This window comes from Drosophila subpulchrella, chromosome X (assembly GCF_014743375.2).
Source record: "Drosophila subpulchrella strain 33 F10 #4 breed RU33 chromosome X, RU_Dsub_v1.1 Primary Assembly, whole genome shotgun sequence".
NCBI lineage: Eukaryota > Metazoa > Arthropoda > Insecta > Diptera > Drosophilidae > Drosophila > Drosophila subpulchrella.
Genome location: NC_050613.1, coordinates 5,114,959 through 5,133,059, shown reverse-complemented (window position 1 = coordinate 5,133,059; position 18,101 = coordinate 5,114,959). Strand labels below are relative to the sequence as shown.

At 45.7% G+C, this 18,101-nt stretch overlaps 1 protein-coding gene across 2 annotated transcripts; it reads right to left on the bottom strand.

Annotated features, from left to right (window-relative positions):
• Positions 1-8,558: 8,558 nt before the first annotated feature.
• LOC119556796 lies at positions 8,559-11,762 on the bottom strand. Of its 2 annotated transcripts, XM_037869233.1 has the most exons (4): positions 11,647-11,762; positions 10,065-10,531; positions 9,830-9,979; positions 8,559-9,393 (listed from the first exon to the last, which is right to left on the bottom strand). In XM_037869233.1, the coding sequence occupies exons 2-4, from the start codon at positions 10,428-10,430 to the stop codon at positions 8,674-8,676; spliced, it is 1,236 nt and encodes a 411-aa protein (XP_037725161.1). In that variant the 5' UTR covers positions 10,431-10,531; positions 11,647-11,762; the 3' UTR covers positions 8,559-8,673. The 2 variants fall into 2 exon arrangements, with proteins under 2 accessions (XP_037725161.1, XP_037725160.1); XM_037869232.1 differs by lacking the exon at positions 11,647-11,762 and having other exon boundaries at positions 10,065-11,328.
• Between the last annotated feature and the right edge of the window lie 6,339 nt (positions 11,763-18,101).

Genomic DNA, 18,101 nt, shown 5'->3' with positions numbered 1-18,101 from the left:
TCCGTTGTGGCAGCAACTCGGTGTTCGACTCCCATTGTCGATAAGGTGTTTGTTGTCCTTGCTCCTTTCGAGGACGTTCGATGTCCTTTGTTGGTGGAGGAGCGAAACAAATATCAGGAAATGTCATCATTTGTAAGGGCCGTGTAAATTGAAAGGACCACGGGAATTGAATTGAATTGAATCGAATCCAGGACATTGCCACACATGGCGTGAGCGAGATGGCAAGCCAGGGCTAGAGCGAGACAGGCATAGGGGTCGAGAGAGAGATGGAGAGTGAGAAATTGTCACTGCCAGCTGCATATTCCTGGCTTCTTTCTTTCTTCTCTTTCCCGAGTGTGTGTGTGTGTGTGTGTGTCGTTCTTTCTTTTCTCGCCTTCACTTCTGGCTTCTTTCCCAGCGTTTTGTACTCCTTTACACCCTCCCCCCCTGCTCCTGCCCTTGCCCTACCCCTGCTCCTCAACCCCCACCCCCTGCGGCCCTGTTGTATCAGCATTTCTCCGCCGCTCTTGTCTTGTTTGCATTGTTCTCGCCCAACAGATTTGATCAGTTTTTAATGAACTTCATTCATGTTTGAATGACTTTGATCAGTTCCGCTCGAGCCTCACCTCTGGCCGTCTCCCTCTAGCCCTCTCTGTCGCACCGTTTTAAAGGTTTTCGTCGTGTCTTCTTTATTTTTCGGGCCAACAATAGCAAATATACGCGTGCGGTACGATCTTGTTAGGAGAGTGTTGGAGTGCCAAAAGTGGAAAGCTACAGGATTTGGATGGTGGCGTATGCTCAATGTAACCATTAGAACTAACTAGTTCTGGGCTCTTGGATTGCTCTTTTAGTTAAATACCATACCAGTTCTTCTCCATGTCCATCGGCTAATCCCCCAAAGTCAAGTCCCTTCTAAGCTGCTTCATCCCCCACTCCACCAAAAAGTAATAATAAAAAAAAACGACCAAGTTCAACGAGGCGTACAACAAAAATATTTTCACCAAGTGCCGACAGTTACACCCCGCCCCGCTGCCCCCCCGATTTTATAGCCCCGCTCCCTGGTTAGCCGCAGATGGAGATTGGGTTGATTGAGGGTCCTTCAAAAAGGGTACAAAACAAAGACTGGAAATCAGAAAATTGTATTAAATGTGTCCCACATCGCGAGCAAATGAGCGAGAGGGAGACGGCAACGGCTCCCTGAGCGAGATGATATAGAAAAATTTATTATTTTACTTGTCAGAATTTGTGCAGCAGAAGATCTGTTAAGACGACAGTCGCTCATCATGATCGCGATGATTATCATTATTGAGGCACTCTTGCTTTGATCTGGCCTGGAGTTGCGCCCAGTTCCCGATCCGAATCCCAGTCCCAATCCCAATCCCAATCCCAATCCCAGTCCCAGTCCCAGCCCCCATTCCCATCCTAAGTCCCCGTCCATGGGCGCAGCAAGTGCAGCGGTGTTGTTGCCGCCAAAGTTGACGCTTTGTGTCATTGTCAAGTGTTGCGCCTTGTTTGTGCAGCACGGTGTTGCACGATGAGGGGCACAGGCACATCGACTGGACCGAGGCTGGGACTGGGACTTGGATTGGGTCGGGGGAAATCAGCATTCTGTACCCGAATCTCAATACCAATCTCTGACTCTGTGCTGCTCTATTTGTAGTCATTTGATGTGTGATTAATGCCTCCCTCTGTGGCTCTTTGTTCTGTGTGCCCGTTTCTGTGTTCAATCAGTCATGGGGAGAAGGTTCATAACCAAAATTCCTCACTTGAGGACAGGGCCAACCAATTGGTGGCAACAAATCGATCGAACAATGAGTGATGGCCATGATAGTGCCGCATTTCATTTGGTTCCCAGGTCCTTAACAGGCTGTTTTGAGTGCTTGTAGTTAGGAAAAGCAGCTAATGTATTGGCATATGTAGTAACCAGTCTATACTACCTAGACTAAATCATAACTCAAGTGGTTGATTCTTATACGTTGATACCAAAAGTCCTAATATTCTTTTAATATGAGTTCAGAGAACATAACAAGTAGCTAGCTTTTCAAAGGAAATACACCAACGTTTTTAAAATATGCTGCTGATGTTAAATGATATGGGCTTAAGACATCCTTGAATTTCTCAAGCCAGGGGTTATGGCAGCGTGCTCACCTGATCATTTTTCAAGGGCTATGAATAAGAACCCACCTCGTTGGGTTATTTGTCAACTGGCCCGGCAGTCGAAGCCAAATTAATGCGAAATAAAAAAGCTTATTGACTGCCCCGTTATGTCTAACAAAAACAAACGAGCCCGAGGATTTTTGGTAAGAAGGCAGAAGGCAGAAGGCAGCTCCTCCGGCGAGTCACGTTCGCCAGGTTGCATAAATCAAGTGACAGTCAGTCGCATTGCTTTTCGGGTCTGCAGGGTGACTGTGACTTCGACTGTGACTGCCTGAGTGAGTGTAAGTGTGAGTGTGTCACTGGCGCAGCAAAGGGCGTCGCTGGGAGGGGGCGGAGAAGGGACGCGGCACCGCGAGATGCTGTGCCGGTGATTATGACGACAAACCATAAAACGCATGGCGGGATGAGCGAGGTGCGCGTACGCGTCGCGAGTTATTCCGTGGCTTCCTGGAACCGCAGTCCCTCGACTGCACACTGCATCCTAGACTTAATCCACTCACGCACCGCCGAACCACCGAACCCACAGTGGCTGCCACCGCTGCGAGTCCTGTGTGTGCGAAATGCAAAACAATATCATCATAAAAGGCAGCAGCAAACAGCAGCGGCGCAAGTCGCCCATGACCACGACCATGTCCCAGGTCTATGGGCCAGGTCTAGAGAGGGCCAGGGCCAGTCCCAGCCAGTCCCAGCAAAACGCAATAACCAAAACCGAACCGAAAACCAAAAACCAAAAACCGAAAACCTAAAAACCAAAAACCAAAACCGAGAAGCCAGTCCGTACTCCAATACTCCGTAGTCCGTAGTCCGCACTCGTGACCGCTATAAATCGATGAAGTCATTGTGTGCGATCCTTTGCAGCGAGTGCGACCGGTACGGGGCGAACTCAGAGCCCTTGCCGTTGCCGTTGCCTTTTCATTTTCAGTTTTATTTTCATTTTCGTACTTGGTTCGATTTTATTGCCGCCTCATAAAAGTAGCATAAACATGTTAGTAGCCTTTTGCTACCGCTACTTAAGTTAGTTGCCAAACGTTGCTCCCTTTTCCCTCTGCCTGCCGGAGATTTACGAATTTGTTGCACATTTTATTATGTGATTTGTGTGCGATCCTGTGCCCTGTTGATTCGGCTTCGTCTATACGTTCTTTAGAAGCGTTATCTAATAGCCGCCGGGGTGATGATTGCCCCCCCTCGGCAATCCCAGGGAACTCAGCTCCCCGTAGCGCTAGGGATGTGAAAATCTCGGGGCCCGCCACTCTAGACCCCTCACTCGGAACCATATCAAAATCGATTTGTAGTTCGCCCCTTCGACGGGAGATCATTGCCTGACAGTAGGGTATTCCCCGTTCGACTTGATTACGATCCCTGCCGTTGGCCGTCTGCCGTTCTCTTACCTCTTCGGTGGACTCGTTCTTGTGAAGTTTTCTTTCAGTGTCAAAGTGTAATAAAATATTACTCATGGTAATTAAAATTTTGTGCTGCGCTGTTCGCTCTTGTGAGCTGCTTTTATTTCTTTGCCGTCGGCTCAAGTTCAATGTGCACAGGGGCAGCGGCAAGGGGGTTCGCGGTGTGGTGTTTCGGCGGGGTAAGCAGCAAAGTGAAAAAATTAAAACAATTAAAAAGCGTTTGTCGAGGTGCTCAACTTAACTCAACTCGACTCGGCTCAAAAATGAAATAAAATAAAAATCACAGCCTAGCAGCCCATAAACCGCAGGCAAAGAGCTGCGCTGCCGGCGACAGTTCAACGACATGTTTATTAAGTCATACGCAAAAAAGATTTTTTTATTTTAGGCCCGCCTGGGACCAGACTTCAGGCCGGGTCTTAACTGTCTGAGAACCCGACGGCGAGATTTATGCGGCCGCACTCTATGAGATTACATAAATGGCCATTAAAATGTATGCTAATAAAACAAGATATGTCCAACCAGACAAGCGCACAAATTATATAATTAAGACCCGCCAGAAAGGCAATAGGAGTGGGGCAAGCCGCGATACTTAGGAACCTCAATCGGAACTCACAGATAAAGTCTATGTACAAAGAATCATATTATAAAAACCAGAAACCTCGATCGGAACTCACAGATAAAACCTACGTAAAAAACATATAAAAACACCAACAGTATCAAAACTATTAAAGACTAAGGAACCTCAATCGGAACTCACAAATAAAACCTATGTAAAAGAAATCCTATATAAGAACCAGAATTGGATCTGAACTATTAGGGACTTGGAACCTCAATCGAAACTCACAAATAGAACCTACGTAAAAATACATATTATAATAACTCCAACAGTTTCAAAACTATTAAGGACTATTATATAACTAAGACCCCCCAGAGAGGCAATAGGAGGGGGGCAAGCCACGATACTTAGGAACCTCAATCGGAACTCACAGATAAGACCTACGCAAAAAACCATACTATAAAAACCACAATAGTATCTAAGCTATAAAGGACGCTTTTTTCGAATTACCCATAAATTAAGTATTCATTTTTTATAAACAAAGCATTATACTCTTTTCACACTTAAATCGTTTGGCTTCTGTTAAAAGCATCCATGTCCAGCTTTTCCCGGAAACCCTTTGCGATCCGCGCTTGTAAACAAAAAACAACAACGTCGATTGGGAGGCCTAAAGTGATTGTTCAAAATTCGCTGCCCGCTTGTCATCATCAGCGCCATCGAGCCGTCCAACAACAACCACCGGAACAACAAAAGCACGGGCTCAAGCCGGCCGGCTATGCAAACGTAAATAATAACAGCTGTAAAAAAGCATAATAATAATAATAACAATAACAACGCGCCGGCAGCGCCGATAAAAATAATAAACAAGAAAATATTGAAATGCGAACGCTTCGAAATGCAAATCACGCGGCCAATTTGACAAATTAATTGAATCGCTTTGTAAACAAATCGAATTTCAATTGCGAGCGGCTGACGGCTAATTTGCAGGGGGTCGTGGGGGATCACCCGAGCTGAAAGTTGGGAGGGGGGGGGGGGGAGCTAATGAAATGTCGGGGCGATGTTAAAATTTGATCTACAGTCGGCATACAAATCGCCTTGAAGTCGAGGCGCTAAGCAATCATTAATTAAGAGTTGTGTGGGAGATGACAAATGTCATCCGGCGGCGAATCGTAGAAACACATATCAGTTACTGGTGACGATCAAAAACAAGCTTAACTGGACTATTATAAATAGATTTATTTAGTATTTATTGTGGCTTCCATGGCTTTATACATTTGATTGGACCAATATCGTTAATTGTAGGGGCGATTTAAATATAATAAATAGGCTAACAGTATTTAAAATAATACTAAATTATATTTCGTTTGATGATCGGTATCTTTAGGCCATAAGTTCAACGTTTGATTAGCCCAATGACATTCATTTCAGGAGGTTTTTAAATGTAATATAAAAAAAAAACCAATAATATATAAATATATTGTGAATGATATTTCCTTTGATGTCCGTATTACATGCATCAGGATGAATGAATAGGAACATTGAATAGTAAATGTCATTTCCTTAGATCCGTATCATATCCTATCTTTAAGAACATAAATACTTTTAAAATGGTATATATGATATGATGATATGATGATATGATTATATTCCATTGATATCTAATCCAAAAGCTGATCAATCAACAATTTATATTCCCAACAATATTAAAATTAATACTAAATGATATTTCCTTTGATGATCGTTACCATATCCAACCTCAAGGAACATGAAATCTATTTATAGTAATACAGAGATTATATTGAATACTAAATGATATTTCCTTTGATCATCCGTATCCTATCCAATCCTTAAAAACATAAGTAACATTCAAAATAATACAGTGATTATGTTCCAGCGATACCTAATCTGAGGGCTGATCAATCATCAATTGATATTCCCATCCCGCTGGTGGGACTCATCACGGCACTCATGACCGTATAATTGAACCGATGCCCTAATTGAGTTGCCACTTGTCGAGCGTTCGATTGGGCAGAAAGGTGAGTTGAGTTGCGTTGCAAACGGGATGTGGCCAAATAGATACAGATATCCTGTCCGGGCAAGACAGGACGCAGTTTTGCGACCCGAAGGCCGCTGCTGGACGGGATTCCTGGAAGGTGCCGCAGGACAATAAAAAACACAAAAAGAGATTGGGAATTTGTGAGGCCGAAGAAAGAAAAAGAGGAGCGCAAAATGGCAGGACAATGGCAAAAAGTGGCCGGCACAAAGGACTGCACAAATGCAGTTATCTTGCAAAATTGTCGGCACAATGCGTGGGAGCGAGACGGCCCAATGATGGGTTATTAAATGTTGTTAATCTTTTCTGGCCAGGCACATATTCAAATTTCAAATTTCACCCGGGAGCAGGTAGCAGTTGGCCGTCCCCGTTATGACCAGGCCGAAAAACAAAGCCAGGGCCGAGTTCGAAATGTCGAAATGCCTGGATGCCCGGCTGCCTGGTTGCCTGGTTGCCGGAATGCCCTGCCCGACGACCCTCGAGCCTCTTGGCATTTGCCTTTATTGTGCACGCTGTTTAAATATTTACCGAGTTTTACAATATTTATGACAGCTAAAAACATAACAACACCTACTTACCCAAAAGGGCTCAGGCTCTCGGGCGAAAGAGAGAGACCAGGCCAAAAAGGGGACACTTGACACTGGAGACCCTAACCAAGCCGAACTGAACCCAAACCAAAGCAAACCGAACCCTGGAGCGGCTTAGAGTCTGGACTTCCTTCGATCGATTGCAATCAATAAACGGCTTAGACGGCATTATAATGCATGCAGAAATGTTTTCGCTCAGCGTCTCGTGCTAATCCATTTGCATGTCAATAGTTGTCCTCTGATCTCCCTCATCGAGGACACTCCAGACTGCTTCCGTTCCCCGAGTGCTAATAATCCGGCTGGACGTGGCCTTAAGTTGCCACTAAGCGCCCTAAACGGAGCTTGGCAATAAGCCAAGGCATTAAAAAGTAAATTTGCCTAAAGCCGCTTAAAACAAAGCGGGGATTTCTCGATTCCAGACGCAGACTCCGACTCGGACGGAAACGGCTACGGCGACGGAGACCAAGACAAGTGTAGCCGTGTTTTAGTTAACCCCGGGGATAAGCGGCAGCTCATCTGCTCCTTGATCCCAGCATCATTGGCATCCCGAACCCGCTAAGACCACTGATGATGGTGATCAGCTTTATAGTTATTCTGCCGCTCTTGGCTCGAACTTTCATTGAGTGGTTCATTGATCGCAGTCCATTCATTGGTTTCTGGGCCAGGTAGACACAGGTGGGGATCTGGATCGGGATCGGTGGAGATCCGAGATGGCAGCTGGGAGCTGGGCATGGAGTGCTAATAGTTTGACGCCGCTGGTGATCATAAAACCCACGACCCGCGGAGGAGCCATAAAGACAGGCCCACGAAGGGGAAGACGCCGAGTCCCCAGAAAGTGGGTCAAGGAAATCGGATTGGTGGGATCCCTCGAATGTACTACCCATTATAGAAATACTTACCGTTACACTCCACCAATATATAGAATAAATACATAATATAAAGCGAATTTAATACAATAGGTTAGAGAGAAAAATGGTGTTCATTTAATGACCTGAACAACTAATAAAGACATTCACTTTAAAAATAAAACACTTTCGGATAAGGTTTTTGAAACCCATTTTCCCGGCATTTTGTTACTTATCATTTGATTCGAAAGATTATAAAAACATCAGTCTGTTATAAGGAATCCGAAAAATACCATTTCAAATTACTCCGGTCGAATGATCTAATAAAATACACCCAAATGGTTTTAGTCCGCACTGACAAGGATTGTAAGTGGATATTTGCAACACCCGTAACATTTCCGGCACTTCCAAAAATTAAAAGACCATCGAAATTTATTTTCAGATTCAATTCAGTTTATTGTTCGTTTTATTTCGCTGCTGGCTTAGTCAAATATCGGTCGGTTCTATAAATACGAAAATCGAGCTTAGGCCTACGAAAGCATGGATGCACATACATGCCGCACATGCGATCAATATTTACAATTAGGTTAAATACGAACTAGTCAAGCACTATATCACAGATGTCAAACACAAGCTAACCTACGAAAAAAAAAGTCTCTTAAGATCGAAGCTTAGCCTAGAGGATATGGATATGGATATGGATATGGTATGGATATGATGGTGGGTTAGCTTAGCCTACTTAAAGGTCACATAAAATTCAATATGGGGCAGGGGGCAGGGGTGGAATAATACTTTCCAGTGGATCATATACTGCTAGGGTGGCTGGCGGTTGCTCTTATGTGACTAGAACGGCAACTGCGGATCGGGGCTTTAGGTTTTTATGCTATAGCTATGTATGTTCCTCTCGCCTGCTTCAATAAATACGGAATGCGGTAATACTTGCAATGAAATGGAGAAGAGAGTCGGTGCTGGCAATCAAATAATTTACTTAAGCTACGATCGATCGATAAACGGTTAAATTAAGGGGGGGGCGGGACGGTTATAAGGGGCGTGTCCTGAGGAAGAGGGGGGATGAGGGGGCTGTATTTGTGTGGCTTCACGTGCGCTGCACGCGTTTCGACTGGCGCTTTCCACGTCTGCCAGCTGGAAACTGGGGGCTTCCACCCACTGCAGCTGCAGCTGAGCCACCTGCCGCTGGCTTGGACACCTCGTTGAACTCCTTGCCGTTCGAGGCCGAGCTCCGCCAGCGCTGCTCCAGCTGCTCCGCCAGCTGCTGCTGCTGCTGCTGCTGCTGCTTCTTCTGGCTCCTCTGGTGGTTCCTGTGCTTCTTGTGGTGCTTCCGCGGCCGGCTCTTCACCCGCTTGCCGTCCCGCCGCAGCAGCTGGTACATGGTGCGCAGGAAGTCGTAGTAGTGGTGCTTCACGAACCGCATGTCGATGGAGTCCGCCTCGCCCGCCACCGCGGATGCACTGGAGCCACCCGTCTTGGAGCGCAGCTTCAGACGCTTGTTCATCTCGAGCCGCGAGATCTGCGGCAGCTGGGTGGATGTGGTCGTGGTGGTGGCACCACCGCCGCCTACGGCAACCACCGCCGCACCACTGCGCCGCTGCTTCTGGCGCGGACTCTGCGTCTGGTTGACGGCGGTCTCCAGCTCGCAGAGGATGCGCCGCGAGCTCAGGAGCAGCTCGCGCAGCTCGCGGGCGGTGCTCGACTCGCGGGTGATGGACCGCTGGTCCCAGCGGATCTGCTGGCGCCTCAAATACGCGAAGCTGGCCACGTACGTTTGCATGTTGCGGTACCAGCGCTTCAGGGCAATCTGGGGGTAGAAGGAGAAAAGAGGGGAACATTTTGGATTAGTAGGTTTCGAATTGGGGGAGATTCTTAAGTGCCTAGAAAGTCATGTTTTCAAGAAAGAGATCGATTCTTTAAAGGGGGTTGATATTACCTAAAAACTAGAAATAGATACCTGAATATTATAAAAAATATATCCCATTAAGGGGTTGATATTAAACAAAAACTAGGATGGGATAAATGACTTTTAAGAACTCGGTTCTACAAAGGGTTTATAAATAACTAAAAACTAAAAAGAGATAAACGAATTAAAAAAACGATCCTATAAAAGGTTCGATAAACAAGCTAACTGATAACTAGGAAAAAATAAAAATATCTTATACGCAAGTACCTTCTGTGCTAGAAAACCCCCTTTAAATCTGAAATAAAACCTCCTTTAAAACCAACCAAGTTTCACCTACCGTGGAATTGGGCTTGAGCTTGGGCAGGAACTTGTAGTTGTGCGTGTGGAGCGACCACATGGTCATGTTGCGGATGTCGATGGCCGAGTCCTGGCTGCTGTTCAGGCTGCGGTACTCCCTGAAGGCGTGGCGCTTCAGCTGATTGAAGCTCTGTGGATGAAAGAAATTAAAGATAGAAAGAAGGGAATGGGTTATACACGTGGTCAGGGGATAGAGAGTGCAGCGCTGAACTCACCTGCCTGGGCCGCTGGCGATTGAAGCGGTCTGCCGCCGCTGGATGGTAGTTGCCCCCGCAGGGATTGGCCCACTCCAGGGCCGTGGTGTTCTCGTCGAAGTTGCGGTAGTCGATCCAGTTGCTGTTCCGCTTCCGGTGGCGCTTGCGCGGACCGGAGCTGGCTGGCGGGATCGCTGGCTGGCCAAGATTCTGGCCCGAACTGGAGTTCGAGACGGTGCTCGAGGTGGTGCGGATGCGCAATCGATCGCTGTCGATCACCGTGAGGCCGCCGCTGCTGGTGGTGCTGCGCCCCTGGGCCGGGTGGGGCAGCTGGGCGGCGAGGAGGACGAGGAGGGTGGGCAGGAGCAGGAGCAGCGGACGAGCCATCGCCGCATGGTAGCCGCTTCCTCTTCCTCTGGCGTTTCCGTTTCCGTTGCCGGCTGCCGTGGTGCTGCCTTTAGCTGTGGTCGCAGCGCACTGCCAACCAACTGCTGTCCGTGGTCCGCAGTCCGAATCCAAGTCCGACACAAAAAACAGTGGTGGGTGGGTGGTGTGTGGGTGGTTTATGGTGGGGGGTGTACACAAACAGGGGGTGGCACAAAATGGGGACGGGCCAAAGAGAGGGGGGCGGGATAGGGAGAGATAGAGACACACAATGAGTATCGAGAATGCAAAAGTAAGTTCAACTAAGCAAATTTCAGCACCAACGCGAGACGATCAACGATCTGCGATTACAATTTCTCCCTGAACGATTCAATTCAATTCGATCCTATGCGATTCCATTCGATTCCGACAGTGGATTGGACTAGGTGGGTGCTTCCTGGTGGGTTCTTGGTGGGTCCTGGTGCTTGGGTAGTGGTGGGGTTTACGGGTCGGACGGTGGGATGCTTGAATGCTCGGCTGCCGATGCCGAACCTCCTTCAATGCGAGTACAACTGCAACCGGACAACAGTCTGAACAATTTGGCTCGCTTTTTTTAACATTTTCTCTGCGTTTGTTTTGCTGCTTTTTTTTCGCTTTTCGTTGTTTTTGTCTTTTCCAGGGCGAGATATGTGTATTGTGGGGGCGGGGCAAACTTGTTAATTTAGACAATTAACTCGAGAGTAGCCTGAGCGAATACTGAAGATCTGCTGATCGATCGGTTCGGGGACCGAAGCGGATGGGATGCTCTAATCTTGTCCAGGCGATAGACTCGATCGCGGGAACTACGTTTCTGGCTGGCTTCAAGTGTGAAAGTGTGGGAAATTTGATTTCGAATTTTGGATTTTGAGCTCTGGAACTTCAAATTTTCTATATATGCAAACTATTTTTGATTATGGAATCTAAGTAATGTTCTTACAATTCGGAAACAAAGTTTATCTGTCCTTGGTATTATACGCCATTATAGCTAAAGAAATTATCCATCTAAAATTCTATATCAATTCTAAGTGGCCTAAAAGACCTGTATCGTTGATCGTTCGCCGTTGATAAATCAGTTGAAGAGTGGAGAATTGATTTTACAAAAATATCCTTTTCGATTTTAATGTCTAGCCGCATATCCTTTCTCCACTCTCCAGTTGAGTCTGCTCTTGAGTAATGATCAAATCAAAAATAATACACACACCGCATTATAGATGAAAAGTAGAGTTGGCCAGGATCCTCGCGGGATCCTCGTTGCTAGTGGTGCGTCTGCGTTCCCAAAAATCCGTGCGTTAATCCAAATGGCCGATCGATAGATAGATCTTTTTCCGGCGGTTCGACGGCGGGGGGCACTTGCAACACAACACTCGCAAAAAAATGTATATGAATATGTATGTGGGGGAGACCAATTGACCAACTGATCTGTTTTCCTCTTGTGTTCTGAAGGCTTTGGTGTTTCTTTTTTGCTTTCTGAGACTGACTCGCGGACACTTCTGCTCGCGTTCGAGTGTGAAACCGAACTGAGACCACAGTCGCGCCGGATTTGACCAGCTTTCTTCGCTGAGAGGCTGCGGCGGCGGCGGCGGCTGCGGCTGCGGATACCAGATACCAGAGCGTTACCGACCCGATGAGCAGCGCCAAAAGGCCGAAACCGAAACTGAAATGGAAACTGAGGCGAGCTGAGCGGTCTTTGCGGCCTCTGCCGGCGTCGCTGCCCGCCGATTGCCGAGCGGTACGCCATGGTCCGACCCAGTCCGAGCCAGAAGAAGACCGCCGATTCGGCAGGCTCTTCCTGTCCCGCTCCCTCCGATCGGTATCCTCTTTCGCAGGTCACCTGTGGATCTCCATTCGTGTGTGTGCGCGTGTGTGTGTGTGGGCTCCTACCTGGCCCATAGCCGGGGTGTGCTTGTGTGCGTGAGCCTGCCAACCGGCTGTCCTCGCGCCATCCCTCTTGCTCCTGCGGGCCAGGTCGATCTTGGCCCGGTCGCCATTGCGACTCGAATTTCCCACTTGCCCAATCCGCGCCACTCACTCAAAGAAAAAGAGAGAGAGAGAGCGCAAAGAGAGCCTACCTGGTCCCCCAAAGGCGCAGCATACCTGCCACCATCTCGCTCTAACTAGGCTGGCCCAGTCTGCCCTCTCTGTCGCCCCTTCGGCCACCGGTGACCTTGAGCGGCCTGCTCACCCCTCCGCAAAAGTCCTGGCATTCAAATCGGCCCAGAAAGTGATCAACGGAAATGACCAACATCACATTCCACTAATCCAGGTAAAATAACTCCCTTCTTCGAGAACTCTCTGCGCAGAAAATAAGGCTGATCGTTTATTGGAAAATGTATACCAAAGCACCAATTGTGAATATCCGTTTGAGCTACTTGTATTACTAAGCAACATTTAAACAGATTTCTTAAAGTATCTACAAATATATATCATATGAAATAATAATAAAACGAACAAATATCACATTTTTAATAAATTCAAGTACTTACTTTCCATGCTATGCATTTCGATAATAAGAAAAATTCCTTACTTTTTAATAAGCAAATATAATAAGAAGAGTTCCTTAGTTCCTTTTTAGTAAACCAATGCATACCCTTACACATAACGCGAATTATTTTGGAATAGTTTAATACGAGTTCGGAAATATACTAAGAAAAGTTCCTTAGTTCCTTTTTAGTAAACCAAAGCATACCCTTACAAATAACTCGAATTATTTTGGAATAGCTTAATACGAGTTCGCAAATATAATAAGAAAAGTTCCTTAGTTCCTTTTTAGTAAACCAATGCATACCCTTACAAATAACGCGAATTATTTTGGAATAGTTTAATACGAGTTCGGAAATATACTAAGAAAAGTTCCTTAGTTCCTTTTTAGTAAACCAATGCATACCCTTATAAATAATGCGAATTATTTTGGAATAGCTTAATACGAGTTCGCAAATATTGCTATTTGCTAAAAGTTGTAATATAAGTTGATCAAGTTAGAATAATAATATTATATGATATACCACAGAAAATATGAAAATACCACAGAACCGTAATACATTAGAAATAATAACAGTACCATCTTAACACTAGCGAACTATTAACGTAAAATCAAATCGTAATTGTCAATGGAAACTGTTTCATTACTACCTTTTACATTATTTTTATTGTATTATATATTATATTATATTATATTATTTGCTTGTTATAAGATCGTTCATGAATATGTGCTATTCGTTCATACATCATACGATTAAACAAGTAAATGGGAATTTTGTGAAAACTCCTTCTCGCAGCTTCCAGTTTCTGTAAAAGTCAGCTTCGAAACCTTTATAGGAGCCCGCCCGGTGGGCCAGGTACTACCGATTTCAGCTCCAGCTCGATTTAGCGCTACCTGGACCTCCCCTTCGGCCTGGTCATCTCGGCTTCTCCCTGTTTTCGAGGGCTTGCACAATTGACGGCCTAATTAAATCGAGCGTTTGGCTGCAATTGTTGTTGTGGGCAGCGCACGGAATTATGGCCGCATTGTTTTGGGCGGCGCAAAAACAGCTGTATATGGCCAGATAGCGGGTCAAAGGGACCAAAGGACGCAGCGGAGAGCTCGTCCTTGCGTCTAACCGTAAGTGCAGCGTGCAGCAACTGCTGCAGGAAGCAGTTGTGTCGCGCAGCGGGGCCACTCGCCTTGATTTCGCCGCGAGGCAGGACTCAAAGGACTCGCAGGACCCACAACCCACAGAGAGGGACTCGCACACATATATCAAGGTGGCAGCGCACACCTTTTGTGCCGCTCCTTTGGGAAACGGGCGGCAGGGCAATTCGCACCCGAAGCAACAGCTTCATCTAGGACCCATAGGATCCAGGGGCTGTGGATGTACGCACATCTCTATATGCCTCAGATGGACACGATTATTGCATTGATGAGCTCCTGCTGCTGCTGTCGGTACACACACACACAGGACTCGCGGCGGGAGGCAACCCCTCCTCCTCCACCATCGCCTCCTTCCCCCCGCCCTGGCCCGACTTTCTGTTTTACTTGCGATTCGTTCTGGACAACAAAAATATTTTGCTACAAAATTGAGCTGTCCTGTGAGGTCCTCGGCTGGCTGAATGCATTGTGTCCTGTCATGGTGTAATTTTTTAGCGGCGTAGCGAATGCTAAGGATACGCTTTAATTGCCGCAGCGAACACCTCGACCTCGAGAAGGAAGGTTAACCGAGAGATACGGATACACGGATACATGTAGCAGATACAAGCCAAAGAGGCCATCCGTCATTACACGCTGCTTAGCTCCTGTCCCTTTCGCAGGACCTGATCCTCCGCTCTGCAGATATGTTGACCTGCCTACCTAGCCGGCCAAAAGGTGACCCTCCTGCTTCCCTGCTTTCGTGGGTGTGCATCGAACTGGACGGGGGCGGAGGTGTGAGTTTCCATTTCCCAGTTGTTTTGATGTTTTTTGATTATGCGTAAAATCGCTCGCTTTATCAAGATCCTCAGCTGCAATTCTCACATCCGAAACGGTAACTTAAACGGTTAGTTAGTCGATTTGCTTGTTTATTTGTTTGTTTGTTCACATCCGCCGCTCATCCGATCCTCGATTGCCGTTGCAATCGCCATTCGTTACGGACTTTATCTGGAATGGTAGGGATTGATTGAGGAAACCCTCGGCGTGACTTAACCCTTTGAAGTTCGTTCGCCGCATTTAAATCAAACAAGGATGAGTTAACCATTAAATTGTTATGTCAAAATTGTTAAGCCCTCAATCTATGTTTAATTATCACGGGCTTTTGCTGCAAACAATATTGTATAAATACTTAAAAATGCAATTATTCTAATGAAACATCTGCTTACAATACTGACACATTTTTAAATTAAACATAACAACTAACTACCATATAAGAAAAAATTAGGTAACCATTTTACTGCACTTTTTGGTTGATTTTTTATCACATTTGGTAATTTAATTTAGCCACCAACATTGCCATGAATGCTCGATAAAATTGCTTCACATATCAAAATAAAAAGTAGACCTAATTACTATTACTATACTAGTTTACATCATAAATAGCTACAATAGATATATAAAAGGACAATAACATTTCTTGGAAGTGGTATGGGCTGGTTAAGCCCAGTTATAAATTGTAATATTATGCAACAACAAGCTGCCCTTGTTTTTGTATCTGTTATTTAATCTTTCTAACTTCAAGCTTCCATTTATGTGCGGTAGTTACAATTAACTTGTTAACTAATACAATATTTCCGTATATTGTAGGTATTTTTAAGGTGTGATGCGGTGATTATTAACTTAAACTATGAGGCACAATCAAAAAAAGTCCACAAGAAACTGTCATTCTGATAGCACAGCCTTTATCTAAAATCTTATGCAAAGCTAGAAAAATCGTCTGGTCAGCGTGATTCAAATATAAAACGAGCAGTGTTATCAAAAACAACTTTAAATGTATTCTGACAGTCACGGTTTGTGGGGACTTATAATCCATAGAAAAACATTGCAACTATACAAGTTCAAAGCATTTAATGGTAATTGCTTTGTTCCTTTTTGATAATCAGTCTCAATTATTTCACGGAACTTACGGAATTTCGTTGGGATATACTCGAACAAAATCATGATATCTTAAACATTCTCCTAAAATCCTCCTCCTAAATCCCCCTGCTGCTATTTTGATCATGTGAATTCATATTGCTAAAATCTTTTACGTGCGTACTTGTTAAAATTTATTTTACTTAATTTATACTTCATGTATGAAGCACTCTGCATTTTTATTAAAAACTAACGACAGTAGGTGGGTTTTGCTTGAATTTTCCTATTTCTGAAATCCAGACTTATATACAACCTTATCCACGCAATCGTGAGGAAATAAATACTTACGTTATGAAACCAACTCCTAATAAAAACCCAACCAATCCTAATCAAAAATCCACTTTCTACAGTAATATCCCTACAAGGCTATGATAATACCTTCGTTACGTTTACCATACACATTTAAGTAAATAAAATAGTAACGTGTATTTGTGGTTGCTTTGGTTACGGTTTAATATTAACAATACCGTAGAACAAAAAGTTATGCATGTTTATTTCATTGGTCAAAGGGACAATGCAATGGGCTATTTCAATTTGACCAGCTCAATTTGGCCAAAAAATTTTTTGTGTACCTTTTGCGGAGTAAATTGAGTTATGGGTCTTCAACAAAGGGGCATTTAATGAAATTTTTCGTTTGCTTGTGGGTATTGTGGTTCCTTAATTAAATTTAGAGCCAACTGTGAACGACGGGGGTTCCGGGGGGCGTGGTGCAGAGCTGCCTGACCACGCACTTGTGTGGGTGGCGGCCGCACGTAGCCCCATCGGTGTGCGCGTCAGTGTGTGCCCGCCTCTGATTGGCCCGCCGCCCGCTGAGCATCAATCCGAAGACGAGTGGCCACGAAGCGGCCTGGCCAATGGCGTGGCATTAACGCGGTCCAAAAGAGAGCGAGAGAGCGGCAGAGAGAGCGACGGCGACTCGAGTGGAAGAGTGCAAGAAGAGCGGTGGCAACAGGTTGCCGCTTTCCAGAGAGATAGAGAGAGAGAGGAGAGAGAGTGAGAGAGAGAGTGGCGAGAAGATAACAGGTTGTCGAGCGGGACGTTGTGTGGACTTGAAGTTTCATTCATAAACCCAGCCCGCTGCAGCAGAGGAGCTGCTGCTGCCGCTGCGCCGCTGCTGCTGCGGCCTCTGCCGCTGACTCAATTCCCGCCGCTGGGAACTTACAGCAACAACTGCGGCGGTGGTTTCGTTGCGACTGACGCCATTGCCACGCGAACTGTACCATCCCCATCCCCAAACCCATATCCCAAATCGAAAGTCCAAAAACCAAGATCCCAATCCCGGCGCTCCACCATCTTTGATCGCTCCTAACCATCCGATCCGATCTGATTACCCCCAAAAAAAAATCGGGAAGCCTGCCAAGTGGCAACGGTAATCTCAGTCCCTTTGTGCCACAGCCCCTCCTCGAAGGCAACACAATACCCCTGCCGACTGGCAGACTATGCCTATATGTATTCAGATACTATGTAGATAGCAGTACCTTCGTCACACGCAGAGATCACGCGACGATTGCCCGACATTTTGCCTAATGGTCCATGAGTCACAGTCACTACTAGCTAGCGGTACTTGGGGTTTTCTCCAAGCCCACGGGTAGCGAGTGAAAAACCTCGGATACATATCTAGCGGAACGTGCCCCGGGCACGAGCTATAAACGATGATGGGGTGGGCCAGGGTGGTTGTGGGTGACGAGTCGGGCCGAAAATGGAATCTCGCACATTTCCCGAGTATTTCCGATATGTGGGAGTGGCATATGGGGCCCGGGGTTGTGGTCTAAGGTATCAGAGATCGTATACCCTCTTGCATCGTAGGACTCTAAGCACAAAAGCCATTTATAGGTCTAAGGAGAACCATCAGTGTTAAAAAAGTTGGCTTGCACTCTATGAGTATGTTGAAATAACTATAGTATTACTATTATAATGCATGATTTAGCCAAATTTACATCCATTTATTCAGATTTAACGACCTATAAGAGTCCTATTCTCGACGAAGTCAATTCAATGTATTTGTAAGACTGCCACTGCCTTTGATAAATTAGAAACAGAATAAGTAAATATTAAGAAAAACCCCATATGAATTACCAGCC

Excerpts from the sequence above, each read along its gene's own strand:
- LOC119556796 (XM_037869233.1), bottom strand. The coding sequence starts at position 10,430 with ATGGCTCGTCCGCTGCTCCTGCTCCTGCCCACCCTCCTCGTCCTCCTC. Across the intron at positions 9,980-10,064 it reads ATCGCCAGCGGCCCAGGCAG|AGCTTCAATCAGCTGAAGCG; the intron begins GTGAGTTCAGCG and ends TTTCATCCACAG. Across the intron at positions 9,394-9,829 it reads AGCTCAAGCCCAATTCCACG|ATTGCCCTGAAGCGCTGGTA; the intron begins GTAGGTGAAACT and ends TTCTACCCCCAG.